At 39.8% G+C, this 17,155-nt stretch overlaps 1 protein-coding gene across 7 annotated transcripts in view; it reads left to right on the top strand.

Annotated features, from left to right (window-relative positions):
- Positions 1-17,155, top strand: part of TRAK1 (trafficking kinesin protein 1) — a 130,007-nt gene that overhangs the window by 79,752 nt on the left and 33,100 nt on the right. For all 7 annotated transcript variants that reach the window (XM_045003887.1, XM_045003886.1, XM_045003885.1 and 4 more), the window contains 4 exons: positions 7,365-7,441; positions 11,280-11,396; positions 15,740-15,840; positions 16,731-16,839. In XM_045003887.1, coding sequence (XP_044859822.1) covers positions 7,391-7,441; positions 11,280-11,396; positions 15,740-15,840; positions 16,731-16,839 — 378 coding nt within the window. In that variant the 5' untranslated portion in view covers positions 7,365-7,390. The remainder of the gene's footprint in view (positions 1-7,364; positions 7,442-11,279; positions 11,397-15,739; positions 15,841-16,730; positions 16,840-17,155) is intronic.

Raw genomic sequence — 17,155 nt, 5'->3', positions numbered from 1 at the left:
CGCCCCGACTGTCTCCCGCTGCCCCATCGACCCCCACCCGCACTGCCCAGAGCGCCAGGACAGGCAGCCGCACCACCCAGCTGAAGCCAGCCACGCCATCACGCAGCACAGAGCACTGGGTCAGGCCGGGCTCTGCAGCTGCGCTGCCCAGGAGCTTGCTGCCCCAGGAGCTCACAGCACCGCTGTCTAGAGCACTGCACCAGCAGCGGGGCAAGCTGAGGATGCGGGGGAGAGTCCAGGGGGCGAGGCAGGAGGGTCCTGCGGGCCGGATGTGGCCCACAGGCCATAGTTTGCCCGCCTCTAGTTTAGATATTGGGCCATGCCTAAATTATCCTTGACCTTGACTCCACCCTCAGTGTTTAGCGGTCCCACTTCTTCTTTCTTTGTTTTCTTCTTATTTATATGGCTATAGAACCTTTTAGTGTTGGTTTTAATTCCCTTTGCAAGGTCCAACTCTACATGGCTTTTTGCCTTTCTCACTTTATCCTTACGTGTTCTGACCTCAATAAGGTAGCTTTCTTTGCTGATCCCGCCCATCTTCCACTCCTTGTAGGCTTTCTGCTTTTTCTTAATCACCTCTCTGAGATGCTTGCTCATCCAGCTTGGTCTACAACTCCTGCCTATGAATTTTTTCCCCTTTCTTAGGATGCAGGCTTCTGATAGTTTCTCCAACTTTGACTTGAAGTAATTCCAGGCCTTCTCCACCTTTAGATCCACAAGTTCTTCAGTCCAATCCACTTCCCTAACTAATTTCCTTTTTAAGTTAGCCCTTTTTGAAATAAAAAACCCTGGTCACAGATCTGTTTTTGTTTATCCTTCCATTTAGTTCAGCCTACCTAAAGGGGCAATGCGCATCTCTCTCTCTCTCTCTCTCTCCCACACACAGGGTGTGTGTCTCTGTCTGCCATTCTGTCTCCCCTCCTCTATTTGTGCTGCCTTGTAGAGTGTGCACTACATTAACAACAATGTGTTAACCCTTTAGGGCTCAGCCGAGTGCTAGTTCATCATTTAGCAGTAAGGCATTCCCTGGGAAATATCCCTCCCTCTTCCACCCTCTAATTTCACCACCTCAACCAAGCTTCACAATCATCATTGCTGTGTAAAGTATTAAATTGTTTAAGACTTATACTCTGTGTATGTGTGTATGTAGTCTTTTGTCTGGTGAAATTTTTTTTTCTGGAACCTAACCCCCCTATTTACATTAATTCTTATGAGGGAATTGGATTCGCTTAACATCATTTCGCTTGAAGTCACATTTTTCAGGCACATAACTACAACATTAAGCGAGGAGTTACTGTATATGCAGGAAATGAGAGAAGTGAGGCTATAGAACTTATTAGGTGTATATGTTCTATTTATTTTAACTTGTAACATCACACACAAACGTGCATCCAAAGCTCTGTGCACCCATGACAATCTTTGAAAATATGCACCTATTGAAGTATACTCATTCAGTCACTCCCCTGAAAACATGCCCTGACAACCGCAGAATTGAAGCATCCGCCCCAGGCCAACCAGCCTCACCAATTTCCCTCTTCCTTAAAAGCTACAGAGAAAAGTCGAGTCTTGCAGTGTATAAAGGCTTGTTGACAGCATTTAATGGTTGTTTTGGATCAAAATGGGGGATGACAGTGAATTCCACAGATAGGATCACTGAGATTGAGTTGCAAAGGAAAAAGCCCACATCCACTCCCTCCTGAGAATGAGAAGCTTTCTCTGGACACTGTTGGGACCTAAGCTGTCTACTCCTGTAGAATTTAAGCTACAATTTTAAAAAGTGTTTCTACCTGTCAGTTTGCAAAAATAACCTTTAAAAAGTGAAATTAATGTAAGCCAATGCAGTGTTGTGTTTCTGAGTTTATTCCAGTGCCTCTGTTGCTGTTTATTTGCCAACCAGTAGCAGAGTGTAACTGAACACAGCTGGTTAGTTAGACTGTTGTTGCTATGTTAACCCCATGTGCAACATTTATAATGGTCAGGAATCACCTTCAGGCTTCTGCTGTTTTGAGAAGCTCGCAGCAGCAGCAGCAGAAAGTGGCTTTGGAGCTATTCTTGAGGGAGGACCTCTCAAAAACAGAGGCAGGAAGAGGAATAGAATAACATAGACCAGGGGCGGCTCTAGCGATTTCGCCGCCCCAAGCACGGCAGCACGCCGCGGGGGGCGCTCTGCCGGTCGCCGGTCCCGCGGCTCCGGTGGACCTCCCGCAGACGTGCCTGCAGATGCTCCACCCCAGCCGCGGGACCAGCAGACCCTCCGTGGGCACGCCTGCGGGAGGTCCACCAGAGCCACCTGCCGCCCTCCCGGCGACTGGCAGAGCGCCCCCCACGGCATGCCGCCCCAAGCACGCACTTGGCGTGCTAGGGCCTGGAGCCGCCCCTGACATAGACCATCCTACCTCCCAGGAGTCAGAGGATGGCGGGTGTGAGAGAGAACAAGAGACAGAAAGTTTCTTCACTTTTTCAGCAGCTAGAAGGAGATGTGGCTTCAAATTTACCAGACACCCAGCCTTCAGAGATGGACAGCACTCGATTATTGTTAATAATTAATAAGAATAATTGCATTAGGGCTGTGTCTAAAGACCCCAAATGGAACTGGAGCCTCATTATGTTAAACTCTTTGCAAACATGTACGATGGCATGCTACTACCTGTCCCAAAGCTCACAGCCTAATTCAAGACAAAAGGTACCAAGTCAGTTTACCCCTGGGCATAATCTTAGTCCCCTTCCATTTCCCAGCAACTGGAGTTGGGAAGATGAGGATTGAGGAAAGAGCAGGTTGGCTTCCTCAGCAGCCCTTTATTCTTCCCTCTCTCCTTTCTTTTAAAATCTTCCTCAAGCTATTAGATATCTGGTAAATTTTCCAAGCCCCGTCAGATGGTGTACTCAGGGCCGGCTCTAGGCACCAGCATTCCAAGCATGTGCTTGGGGTGGTCCTTTTCAAGGGGCGGCACTCCAACCTTTTTTTTTTTTTCCTTTTGGCGGTGGCACTCCGGCTTTTTTTTCCCTTTTTTTTTTTTTGCTTGGGACAGCAAAAAACCTGGAGCTGGCCCTGGGTGTACTAGATGGAGATTTTGATATAAAGAGTAAAGTACACATCATCTTACATGCTTGAGAATGCAAATACCTCAGGCACCCCACCCAAATTAGAGATTCAAGCCCTGTCTTTACTGGGCATTGCTCCTTCCTTCTGAATTGTTGCATGTCCAAAACCTGGTCTCCTGGGGACTTTACCATTTATTAGTCTTTTAACGCCCCTGCAAGAAGCATTGACACATACAGTCAGATCCTCTTTTAAATTGGTATAAAATGTGAGAGACTATGAAGTTTTTGGGTTGTGTTTTAGAGCCTTTGCATGACAGAAATTCATGATCTCTATTGCAATTACTATATGTACATTTCATTATATGCATGCAAAAAACCCAAAACTAAAACACAGTCCCAATGATTTTCATGAATCTGAGTTGAAAACTTGATAAGAGGATGTCTGTGATCTTCATATATTTACATTTTTTGAGACACATAATAATGTTGTATTAAATTGTTGCCACCAGGATCCAAAAAAGTTTTCTAAGCAACTGCCAAAATTTTGTACATAATTCTTTTTGTTCTTGGAATCCTGTGATTTCTTTTTCCTTGCTTGGGCGACCATTTTATTGCCTAATATACCTCTAACTCTGAATTGAGAGGTCGGAAGTGCATTTGACTTGGATATTGTGATTGTGTACTCACAGACATCACCCCTTCCCTATCATGCTAAACAAAAATACTGCTGATTTGCCAGTGTGGAAGAGGAAGTCAGTAATTATGCGCAGTGGGTTTTATATTATAGTGCACTGTCATTCATTTGCCCTTTTCATATGGTTACAATAGTTCAGAAGCCTAGTGTTCAACAGGAACTGGAACAAGCCAGAAACCATATTCATTAGGGCAATATACTTTTAATTTACATATCTCATTGGCTAAAGCATAAAGTCAGGAGACGTTTGTGTAATCAAAATATCTTTTTCTATTCCCATCAGGCTTCTGTTTGTATTTGGTTCATGGCTTTGTTTTTTCTCTTGTTGAAGCAATGAGTTTTATATTAATCCTCTAATGTTCCTCCCCTCTATGATGATACCAATTTCTTTAGCTTTTGTGACTGTAGTCTCCAATCTATTGAAGCGTGTCAGTACATTTGTAACCTTGTTGTATATTCAAAGTCAAATTTCTTGTCCAAAGCAGCAATCCTTGTTAAATGTATTGTTTTAGTCAATATTTCTCTAAAGTCTTTGGTTTATCCTACATGGTGGTTCAGCTGGATTGAGGTTTCTGGAAGGGGATTAACTAAAACATTAATGCTGTGGCCTTCGAGGCTGGGTCTTTGACTGGAGTCTTGGGCCTGAATTTTCGTTTAGACTGCCTATTAAGAGAACTCAAATTGCACTTTTGAAGGCCCTTAATACTGTCCAGAGTGATGTAACAGAGACTTTATCTAAAATTTTGGTGGTTACTCATTTTTAATGAGGCCATAAAGCCATTGGTGATCAGGTTTATTCTTTTTTTTTTTTTTAACATTCTTTGTTCTTTATCATACCATTGTGGCAGCTTCTGGGTTGTATTGCCTGCTGTCAAAATTATATATTATATATATGTAAATATATACATATATAAAATTATATATTATATAATATATACACCTCTACCTCAATATAACGCTGTTCTCGGGAGCCAAAAAATCTTACCACGTTATAGGTGAGACCGCATTATATCGAACTTGCTTTGATCCACCGGAGTGCGCAGCCCTGCGCGCCCCCCTCCCCCCTCCGCCGGGCGCTGCTTTACTGCGTTATATCCGAATTCATGTTATATTGGGTCGCGTTATATCAAGGTAGAGTGTATGTATAAATTCAAAGGGAAGGTTGGACTTTGACTATCCCATATCTATTTGGATGTGAAGACGTATTGAAAATGATAGATTTTGATTTGTGTGTGCAAGAGACTGTTTCAGTCATGCATTGCGTTACTTTAATTGTCTTGACATTGCTGCTTAATAACAAAATGTGCTGATATCCTCCTTTTAAAGGTTGTGTAGCAAGTTCTGAAGAAATAGTTGAGTTAGCAACTGCACGTACCAGCCCTTATCAACCTTTCTCCCAGTCAAATGACCTTGCTCAGCCCATGGGAACACGACACTGTTATCTACTTGTTTGGATTTTATCAAGATGATAATAGTTTTGCGGTCACTAGGGTGGTGTCATGTTGCCTTAGTCACAAACGGTGGCAGTGTTAGGGTTTGCTAATGGCAATCCCAAACATTAATTTACCAACATTGCTGAGGGAAAGTTATAGCTAAGGAAACGGTGTATGATCAGTTGTTTGGGATAATAAAATGTTGGTCTGTGTCAGTATTTACAGTAGGCATTTTAGGTGTTGATTTATGGATTATTCTGTTGGAAACTTTGTTTTTATGGTTACATTAAACTTTTTTATGAATAGACATTTTAAAGTTACGTAGTTAATACACATCTTTTCTTTCTGTTATGTTTTCATGAAAAGATTCTCTGTGCAGTGATTACCCCAGTTTCCTGCTTCCTCTGTGCTCCTGATTTTCACAAGTAAAATATTTCTTGGCAGAAAACAGTTGGTTTCTGCGAACATGTAGTTTGTAAATGCAGCATGTTTATGTTTACACTGTAGCATATATTCATTCTGTATTTCATTTGTATTCTTTTATCTAATCAGTTTTTGGGGGTGTAAATTTCTGGCTATAAGCTTTTAGTTAGCACTTGCTAACTTTTTAATTAGGTTTAGAATAGTGTAAGCTAAAATTCCTGATTCTGCAAAATTTCTGCAGGCAGTCCTATGGAGTTCACTGGGATTGCTTTCAAGGCTAAAAGTTAAGCATATACCTAAATATTTACAGGATTTGGTCCTAAAATGCTTTGACATTCTGGGTTGGTAAGGCAACAGGATGCCTAATCAGTTACTATTTTTATTCATTGGTGTATATCAGTTGTTGTCAGTTGTATGCCACCTAATCTGTGGCGTCAGGTTTAACCACACAGCATGCAATTATTTTTAAGTAATTTGGACTTGATTTCTTTATACTGAATTAACCACCTTAGAACAACATCGCCCAAACTGTGCATCAGCTGTAATTGAAACTCTGTCAAAGATAAATCCACTTGTGAAGAGTAGTTGCCTTACAGCAGTCTCCTCTGCAGAAATCAATGTAATTAACTAATATAACTCTGTGTTAACAGTCCCTTTTTTCCAGAATGGAATGTTTAAGCCATAAAAATGCTGGTGGATGGAAAAGGAGGGTTCATATGAGTAAAACAGGAGCTGCTGATCTTATTTTTCCAAATTTATTTGTGTTCTGTTTAGAAATCTCAATATCTCTGAAACTCAACCAAGGTCACTATGTCTCCTTCAAGAAAAAGTCATGCAGTCAGACAAAAATGTTCCCAAATTATTCAACAGGGTAATAACACTGGTTTTATTTAAGTGTATCACATCCATTTCAGTTATGAATTGCTTTAGCTAGTAATACTACGTCTTTGTGACATTCTTTAGTTACCAGGGCCATTATATTTAGGTCATTCAGAATCAGAATTGTGTATATATTTTATATGCACTATGCAGTCTTATATGATAGAGCCCAGTTTTGCCAACCTCATACAGAACAGTATCTTCTATGAGCTGTCACGTTGGTTCTACTCCAATAGGGACTAATGGAGTAAGACATGGCTCAATGTAAAGGTGACACAGTGAGCCTTTGGTTGTGCTTTTTTTTGTTTGATTTTACATAAAATGTTCTTGCATTGAGTTTAGAGTACTCGTTCATTGATTCTCTCTTAATGGTTTGAGAAATTTATAAAGTTTTGTCGTGACTCCATCTCCCCCCTTTGACTTGCAAGACACATTTTAAAAAAAATAAAATTTCAATTTGCATTTAATCAAAAGTAAATTTAACTGTTTTACACAGAAAATTCTAGGGTTGAGGCTCTGAATTTGTTTCAGTGTTGAGCAGTTTAATATGTGTGGACTTTAAAAACACTTCAGAGTGATCATAAAGACTTTAAAATTCCTAGGATTACAGTACATACAGGACCTGAAAAAAAAATTGACCAAAGCAAATGCCTGCTACAAAACAGAAGTGCCAGTCTTCTCAGTTCAATATGAAACACTAAAGATGAATTTTTTTCTTGAGTTCATTGTTTTCATAGTTCTTAATGTATTTCTCTTAAAATAATTCAGTAAACAGATAAAATTTAGATTAATTTTAGGATTAAAGTTTAAGATTCTTATTTTTTGCAAGTATTTCTTAATTTTGTTTAGTTTGAGTGGCAGATATAATGAATTTACGTCTTGTTTTCCAACAGTTTTATGTGCTGAAAGAGTGGGCCAGATGACTAAAACATACAATGACATAGATGCTGTTACACGACTTCTAGAAGAGGCAAGTATTCTTTTACACAGCTGTTCTCTTTATGACAAAGACGTAACATAAATTGTGAAAGAATCTGTGTTGATAGAAATTGCCCCATTTGTTTTCAGTCATTGTGAAACTAATATTCTAAATGCACAGTCACTACATCTCATTGGTAAGGGACAAACCTTTATTAATAAAAGGTACTTAGTTTGTTTACATCATTTGTACAAATTCACCACATGTGTTCAGACATAGCTATAGCAGATTTATCTCACTACTGCCAGAATACAAAAAGTGACGCATCATACTGAATGATGTGAGGAAAAAAGTTAAGGTTTACATGAAATCATGATGTTGGCGGGGGGAGGGGAAGTGAGAGTGTAGTTTTGTTTTCCAAATATGCACAGTATTATAAATCTTTTTTTAAAAAACTAGAGCACATAAAGCTTGCAAGTCTATTTATTGTTTATATTATTTATAATATTTATTATTGATATCTCTGTGATTATAATCTTTAGGAAAATATATAGTTACCAATTGATAAACAAACCTCTCCTCCTCTCCCATGTACTTTTCTCTGCCCTGTCTCCAAGTTTTTCTTTAATGCATTTTGGTGCCTTTATATTTATATAGCCACCATAATATATGGCCATTAATTTATTGTGATTGAGGCTAAACATTTCAAGTAATAGCAGAGAGGAAAAAAATGACCTACAGGATAAAATTTTGGTACTCACTAAATATCCTAATAACTTAATATTAATTGATCAAACAAACTCTATTTTTAAAGTAAATATAAGCAAATATTTTTGGAAATTATATTTGCAAGGCATTATTCAGATGAAGACTAACAATGCAGTCTTTGTTCTTGACCGTTTAGAACGTAAATCTTTCGTATTTTGGTCTGCTTCATATTGTGGTAGTGCTGCATTTGTTTCGCACTACAAAGCTCTCTTAGTACAGGAGACCCATTTCATGCAGTGCTAACCCAAAGTACCTGAACTGGTGCATTCTTTGACCGCGAAGCTGCAGAGGAATAAGTGCAAGTGCCAGCATTAGTGTATCTTGGTTGTAGAATTGAGGCCTTTAGTTATGCTTTCACCTGAAATCTTGAAAAACAGTTTCCTATGTACTATTCATGTTAAACCCCCGATACTTCACTTATAATAATTATATCTGTAGCACGCCATTGATAACTGTTCTAATTACTCTTGTAGTATGCATTCATGTCATGCTCTTTTTGCTTATTCATTTGCTTAGCTTCGTTTGCATGGTTTTGTAAGCAGGTATTATATCCATCTGGAAACTTACAAATATCCCCTGGTTTTCTTTGAATATGAAAATTTCTTAAATTCCCTCATAGCCCTAGAGGCACATGGTGGTTGTTTATTTACATAGGGCTGTAGCCAACACAAAATCATTTGTGTGCCTGCTGGCTGTTCTGAGGGGGTAGTTCCTTCCATCACCCCTTCTAGTGGTGACAGAGCTGGTCATTCTGCCTCTCCCAAGCCTGTCTCCTCCCTGAGTCCACACAGCTTGATTTCTATAGAGCTGTAGCAGTCTAGCCCCTGGGAACAGTGTGGGATGCACTGAGCCAACAATCTAAAGCAGAGGGAGTTCTTTCTTCTCTCTCTGGCTGGTAAAGAGGCCATGTGACCTGACAATGGTGCATCTTTTGCTAAATTCTCTAATGTTGCTCAGTGAGAGAATATATATGAGGCTCATTGAGCCAAAGCTTCTTGTTAAATCTCTTTTTCTCATACGCACATGTGTGGGCGTACACTCCTCTCCCCCAAATGGTGATTGTAAGGAGGGACCCCTCCAATTCGATCTGACAAGTCACAGTATCTGAGCACTTCACAATCTTTAATGTATTTATCCACACTCCTGGGAGGTAGGGAAGTGTTATTATCCCCATAGTTCCAAATTGAGACCCAAAGGGTATGTCCACACTGCAATTAAAAACCCATGGCTGGACCCTGCTAGGTGGCTTAGGTTTAAGGGGCTGTTTAATTGCAATGTAGATGTTCGGGCTTGAGCAGGAGTCCTGGCTCTGGGATCCACAGGGCCCTTCCTTCCTCTCTGTAGTACTATCTGCTGCAAATATTTTTCTTTTTCATTTTGACCTTGTGCAGTGGGCCAGCTGTATATTCTGGCCTATTACACACCATTTTGTGTGGCCTTCTGGAACTTTCATGCTCTGGAAGGCCATGCATAATTTTGGCTGGATAGGGCCCTTGGTTTCTAATGCAAGAGTAGACTTAGCTTGACATATTGGAAATCACTTAGAGACAGCGCTACCGGATCTGCAAACTATCTTAAATTGTTTAAGAATTATATCAGCACTGGTAATTGCTATTTACTTTTCTAATCTTCTACTGCATGGAGACACTTGAAATACATGAAATTATTGTGAACCCATGTCACTGGTGATGAATCACTAGCTTCTTGTCATAGGCTTTGTCTTTATCATCCATATTACAGTCAATAAATGTTAGTAATGATGAGTGTGACAGTTGTCAGCCAGAATAAACAAGCACATAATAGCTACTTTTAGCAAATAAAATGAAAGGGATAAGTTTAGTTCTCAGAGGAAGGAACTGAGCAAGAGGAGAGAAGGCTATACCAGGAAATTGGCACCATTACTGCACGTAGACTTTTACAAAAGTAACACAGTAAAAATGCATCTTGGTAATTCAAAATCATATAAGTGCTGCAAACTTGAGAAACCCTAAATTCATTGCCCTGTTCAAAAGGGCTCACTCTCTAATGCCTTGGTCCTGCTGATACTTGGGCATGTGTTTTACATCAATTGGGACTACTTCTGTTTATGTTAGGCATGTGCGTTAGCAGGATCAGGTCCCCAATCTGTAGTATATCTAGCATGGTTCACTGTCCACATAGGGTAGGGCTGGTCCTGTGTGCGTGAGCAAAGGAGGAGAGGGCGTAGAGAACCTCCTCCTGTAACCGTGGGCACTTGGATGGAGGAAGCAGGATGTCTTTAGACTTGTGTGACTGATGGGCTAACCAACCTTGGGGAGGGGAGAGGCATGCTAACAGAGCTGGCCCAATCCAGGGGGATGGTAATGCACATTGCACCCTTTCAAAAGGTGGTATGGCTGCTACAGCTGAGTTCTTTCGTCTCCACATCTCCAGGAGTTCCTTCAGAGCCCCCACAGGCATGTTGACCGGATCAACTTCCTCTAAGTATACCACCTGTGTGGCTGTGTCCCTGTCTGAGTGCAGGAGGCGATGACTTAGAGCCATAGTTTGGCCTACTGACTTTAACATAGTCCCCCTCTTTCTGAAGCTATCAAAAGATAGTATAATGCACATTCACAGCTTCTGTGTAAATTTTACACTTACTGGAATTTGTTTTCAAGTGGAGTAGAGGAGAAACTAAGAAGCACGTTAGCATATCCAAGTGTATTCTGTCTGCTTATATCTGTGCTTTGCTGAGCTTTCAGAGCTCTTAAAATATAATCTGTAATGCTCCCTGCAAACTCTCTACCAAAAGGTGCAAAGAAAAAATTGCGTGGTTACTGACACTAATTTTTCAAATAGAATAAAAGAGCTGAAATTAGATTTGCTTCGATTAACATTTTTACATTAGACAGTAAGGCTATGCTTTCATTTGTATGGTTCATTAACTGTACATGTCAATTTTTCTGGATTATGTAGGTGTAGTCTCGGCAGGAATAGGACAAGAAAATGAGCAAAAATTGGTTTCTTTGTTTTTGAAGAATATTCATTCTTTCCTTTTTTTCTAGCACAGATTTAACCCTTTTTTGACATGGGAGAACCAGTTATTTTCTAAGTGAACAAAAGCATTGGAAATCAATGTTCTTTTCTTTCCCTTTTACAGAAAGAGCGGGATTTAGAATTAGCTGCTCGAATTGGCCAGTCATTGTTAAAGAAGAATAAATCACTAACCGAGAGAAATGAATTCCTTGAGGAGCAAGTAGAGCATATCAGGGAAGAGGTAAGGTCATACACATGTGTACTGTCTCTACACCTAATGATGCTGCGGGTCCAGAAAAACTCTTCCCTCTAGCTTTAGCTTGCGCGTAGTTAACTTGTGTATAGGATGACTTGTATATAGGATGCCAATCTGAACAATAGCGATTCTAATAGAATATTGTACAAAGTTCATTCTAAAAATATGATTGATGAGGTCATTTGGCCTACTGGGCTCGAAAAAAGGGAAATTTAAAGAAAACTATGGGGCATTCGATTTTGCTCTACCTCAGGCCAAATTTTTTTCTTAAACATATTTGTCCGTATTTTATTTTGCTTCATCCCCCCGCACTTTCCTCAAACCCCTTATTCCCCTCCTTTCCCTACATTTCCTCCCCCACTCTTTCTTTCCAATATTTTCCCCTCATTTCTCTGGCTCCCTTTTTACCTAGGTTCATTGCTTGTACTTCTCTTTCCACAATCTTCAGCTTTTTTTCTTTTGTTTCTTCTCCCCCCATATCTCAGTGAATATCACTTCTTGGTTTGTTTCTCTCCTTTCCCACCTGTAAGAGATTATTTTTTATTTCTCCCCTTCCCCCCAACCTCTCTTCTGTATTCAAGCTGATTTCAGTTTTGGTTTTTAAATAAAATCACTTAAATGCTGAACCTACTCCCCTACTGCAGATGAACATAAACATCATACCACTCTATTTAAGGTGTATTATTCATATAAAGTAAGATTTTAGTAGTCCATGATCACTAAAATCATGTGCATTGTACTTTCTGTACCCCTCTGGTATCATGCCTCTTTAACATACCCAGCTTCATATCCATCAGGTGCTTGGGTGGCTCAGGATAAATTACTGTGTGGGTTCTATGACATGATGAATGATGCTTCTTCAACATATGGTCTGCTTCAGAAAGCAGCGAAGTGACTTGTTGGGTTAAATAAATAGATATTAAACAAAACTAATGGTCTGGGACTTAGTATCGCCCATCTAGATTTGTTAAAACCATCTGGCTTATAGTGCAGTGGTTTTGCTATTTTTTAATAAAATGTGGAAGAATCTGGTGGTGTATGTGTGTGCGCGAAGGTTTTTGTGATATGTATGTGTGTATATTACAGTTTTGGATAGCAATAGTAATGTGCTACGTTCTTTGTATACATATTGTGTGTCTGTGTATAGGATGACATGGTGCAGGTCATCCCAAATGAGTGCTGATTTAAAAAAATACCATAGAACACTATAATGTATATTGTATGTGCTACATATGAAGTATTATAAACATATTTGAGAAATGTTGAGAGTTCTGAAAATTATCATCAGGATTATTTATTATATCTCCCTGAGTAGAGAGCCAGATTAACTGAAAATGTCACAATGTAGTGTCTGTTAGCTTGCTGCCTTGAAATGCTAAAAGTGAGTTCCGGGTCCCTCCTAGAAACACTTGGTGACCTTGAGCTGAATCCTGCCCATCCTGGGCCTCTTGTGGGTGCACTTCTTGGGGGAAGATTAAGAAAGGTTGAGAAATTCCACAGTTGGTGGGAGGGGTTGAAAACAGTTTGTTTTTTAGAAAATGGTTGTTTATGGAAGCTTCTCTGGGATTTGTGATGTTAGGGTAAATCTGAGCAATGGTATAATGAGCAAGTTGTGGGTGAGGCAGTCACAGGCGCATGATGCATAGAAATACACCCAATATATGGAGGTGATCTCTATGGGAGAAATTCCAAGACAGGTGACAAATGAATTACTCACTCACCTTTAACAGCATTGCCAGTTTGGCTGCATTATTAACAGCTTTCTTAAACAAAAAAGTCATGATTCATCTAGGAAATTGCCAGCTTCCCAGAGGGACCAACAACTTGCAGTTAGCACATGATATTAGGGTTTACAGTAATAACACTTCCGTGTGTAGAAAATCTGAGGTTAGTTTTAGTGGGTTTTGAGTTTTCCTCTGAGTCCTGTTCAGTTGGGAGGCATGATAACAAAGGCAACTGACTTTGTAGCCAGAGGGATACAATATATAATCCCTATACATTTCTTTTAAATATTCCTAAAATAGTGCAGCATATGACACATACAACATACCTGATGGTGGAGTATGATGTATAGATTTTATTGGTGCTTTTATGGGATGACCTGGCTTCTTTACTCATGAGTAGTGCAGCCATTCCATATTCATGCTAATAGAGTCTTTATGCCACACCGTCATGTATCCTCAGTTTATTCCATGGATCTTCATATGATACACGTGTTGCCTTTACATTAAGATGTAGATTTTGTATTTTCAAACCTATATATCATTGTGAGGAATAGACTCTTATCATGTTCTGATGAAAATTGTGACTTTAACCCACATGTTTCAGGCCAGTTTTTCCTCTTTATATTGTTTTTCTCTTTATTCTTACTTTCCCCTTCTTAAATACCAATGTCTCCTTCACCTGCAACAAGCTGCTTTTGTGTGATCACTTCAAAACAGTTTGAATTTCATTTTTCCTTCTGTCAAGAGGACAGAGCCCTTCCCTTCCCAATCTTATCTAATTGCTACTAATTTCTACCCTGTACAACTCTTTCCAGTAGTACTAAATTATGAAAACTGAGACTCAGACCTACTGTTTGGCACTAGAGAACAAAAGGTGAGTGCACTGAAGCAAATGCTGTACTGTATGTCGGTGCACTTTAGTCACCGGGTACCTGCTGTTTTGGAAGTATTTTACTAAAGTCTTCAATGTTGTATTGGACAAATTCTCTTGATTATAAATTGCATTGACTGCAGAAATAACTGTTCTACCTTTAGGTAACACAAATGAGTGTAGTTTCCCAAGTAAAGCCTGCCCATCCGGTGCTGTGTTGCAGTGTTTAAAAATTAAGGATGCTGCAGCTCCAAGATCAAAATTTGTGTCCTTTTGCTGAAATATGACATTACCATGTGCAACCTAATCCTGCCTGCTTTGAAATCTGATCTAAGAGCCAGAGTAAAGTGAACTGTCAGTCTAAGTTAGAGTGGAAGGAAATCATTGGGTTTTTGCTCTTCCTAGTTATTCTGGGTTATTCTATTTACTTTATTTAACCCTAAACTTCTTTCCCGTTCTCATCATCTCTGTTATGTGCTCCTGCAGCAGCTAATGCAGTGCTAGCTAGCTCATCCTCCATGGGGACTGTCAGCCCAGGGACCAACAGTTTATGGTCACTCTTAAACAGTAGAGCTTTGTAATTTTCATGTTACTTGCTAGGTATTGCACCTGAGTTAGTGTTTGATGTTTGCCAAAGGTCAGTGTTTGATGTGTTGAGCCCACCACACTCATTTCCAGACTGTTTTTCATCAGAGCTAGTTTTCATTTCCTCTTTTACAGTCAGAAGGGGGAAAAATACTACTCTGAAATAAGACTTTTAATCCACTAGAGCAAAAGGTAACATATGAAAGATAAGATGATCTCTATCTAGTTAATGAATAAAATATGTGATATAATTGATGTTTTCATGTTAATAAATACTTAGAGTCCTACAGTGTTGGAGAAATAATGGGCTTCATCTTGCAAACTGTTGCTCGTGGTTAGTGGACCTCTCATCTGAGTGAGGACTTATGAAATGGGTTTTGGATTTTAGATTGTTTCTGCAGAGCTGGCAATAAGGAAGAAAAAATCTACACCTTTTCATTCCTAAAATGAGCATATTTGATACAGAGTAAGATATAATAAGCATGGGATTCTATGATACCACTTTTACAGAATCACTTTTCAAAGTGCACTCAGAAGCTAATAGTTCTTTGCAGTCTATGCAACACTGATGTAATGTGCACCCTATGACAAAACCTACTAAACGGTGGATCTGCTACATTCTGCATCATCTAAAACTTTAGAGTGGTGTCCAAAGGTAACCCTATATGGAGAGAATTATGATAATCAAGTCTGAAAGTCACAAAGGCAGGGATAATGGTGGCCAGGACCATGCCCAAGTGAGATGGTTATAATCATTGTGTCAAATGCAGCAGAAAAGAAATGCTAGGCCTGATTTACCACTGCTTTACTCCATTGAAATCAATGGAGTAATGCTGGTGTAAACCTGGGACGGTGAATCGGGCTCGTGGAGTGAAATGAGACAGACCCTTTGCCTCTCTTGTTTCCTTTAATAGCAGTGGGTAATTGGATTCTTGCTTTCTTTAAAAAGAAAGAAAAAAAATCAAATGACTGTTTAAAGGTTTTTCAAGCAGTAAAAATTGTTTCCAGTCCATTCTTCAGAGTGGCACAGTGGGCTCTTGACTAGTCTGAAGGAAACATATGAAAGATGAAAAACAAATTGATTTAATTATAAAAAATATAAATGTGCTTGGAAGGGAAGTGATAGATTTACGCTCTTTTGTGCTCAGGTTTCTCAGTTGCGCCATGAACTGTCCATGAAGGATGAGCTGCTTCAGTTTTATACCAGTGCTGCTGAAGAAAGTGAGCCAGAGTCCATCTGCTCAACACCGTAAGTTACCAGATCAGTTCACTTTTCCTGAATCTGAACCTTCCAGGGATGATAATAGGAAGTTTAAGAACAGTGTTGATACCCTTGAGGGTGACAAAATTAATTCTGAATGGAATAAAGCTCCATTCATAACTTAAACCTCCAACTTGCGCCACACATTTTCATTTGCTAATGTTTGTATTGGAGTAACTGAACTGATTCGAATGTGGGGAGGGAAGGAAAAAGGAGGACAGTGGCATATGATACCATAGGCTACTCTAACTCACATTGGGGCTGGCACAGACCACCCCACCGGATCAGTGAGCCACCTGGCGTGTACCACCCCACCATACCATCTTTCTGTCTGCAGGGGAAAATCTGGCCAAGTGATGGAAGACTAACCTCCATACTCACATTGCGTTGGCTGGCAAAGACTTGAGGCATTGCTAAAATATTGTGGACTGTTTGACAGCAGGGGGAGGGGATAACACATGGATTACAGTCTTCTCTGGACAGTTACCTGTCTGAGCAGCACGGCAGACTTTGAGGAGGCTGCCTGCCCTTGTCCACTTGTCTGCAGAGTTATTGCAGCATTCAGGTGGAGCATGTGCTACATGATTCATGAAGCTATTGTATTATTTTTTGTAAGTCTGCATGTGAAGGTTGCTTTCTTCCTCATATCAGTGGATGAATAGCTTTCCCACAGGAAGTGAGAGGAATAAGGAAAATTGTCATGTTCACTTTTAAAATGAGATGAAAATATGTGTTGTCACAAATAACTTAAAGTGAAAAGTCTGAATTTCACACTGCTCTGGCTGTTATGGGACCTCTGTTAAGCCTTTTCCCATTTGTCATTTCCAAGGCTTCAAGTAAAATGGGCCTAAAGTAAATGTTAATGGTTATGTTACCAGGTTGAAGAGGAATGAGTCTTCCTCCTCCGTCCAAAACTATTTTCACTTGGATTCTCTTCAAAAGAAACTCAAGGACCTTGAAGAGGAGAATGTTGTGCTTAGATCAGAGGTGAAATCACTCCCTTGTATACTTTGTTTTTAATAATTGCAGCCCTGCTTCCCTCTCCCTTTGAAAACCAGTGCTCTGCTGATGATTGTTAAATAAATATTCTTAATGGAAACCCTCATAGGGGAGGGCTGTCTTACATAACAGATCCCCTTGTAATATAGCAAATCACCAATTTTGATCTTAAAATAGTGTTATGAGTCCAACTGAAACCTATGCATTTCAGGAAATTCAGAGCAAAGGCTTCATGCGGAGGGGACAACATAGTGTTAGGGGACAGTGTTATAGCGTAAAACCTGAGAGAGTCACGCAGACTGAA

The sequence above is a fragment of the Mauremys mutica genome, chromosome 2 (genome assembly GCF_020497125.1).
Source record: "Mauremys mutica isolate MM-2020 ecotype Southern chromosome 2, ASM2049712v1, whole genome shotgun sequence".
In the NCBI taxonomy this organism is placed as follows: domain Eukaryota; kingdom Metazoa; phylum Chordata; order Testudines; family Geoemydidae; genus Mauremys; species Mauremys mutica.
This window is presented reverse-complemented; position numbering and strand designations above follow the sequence as displayed.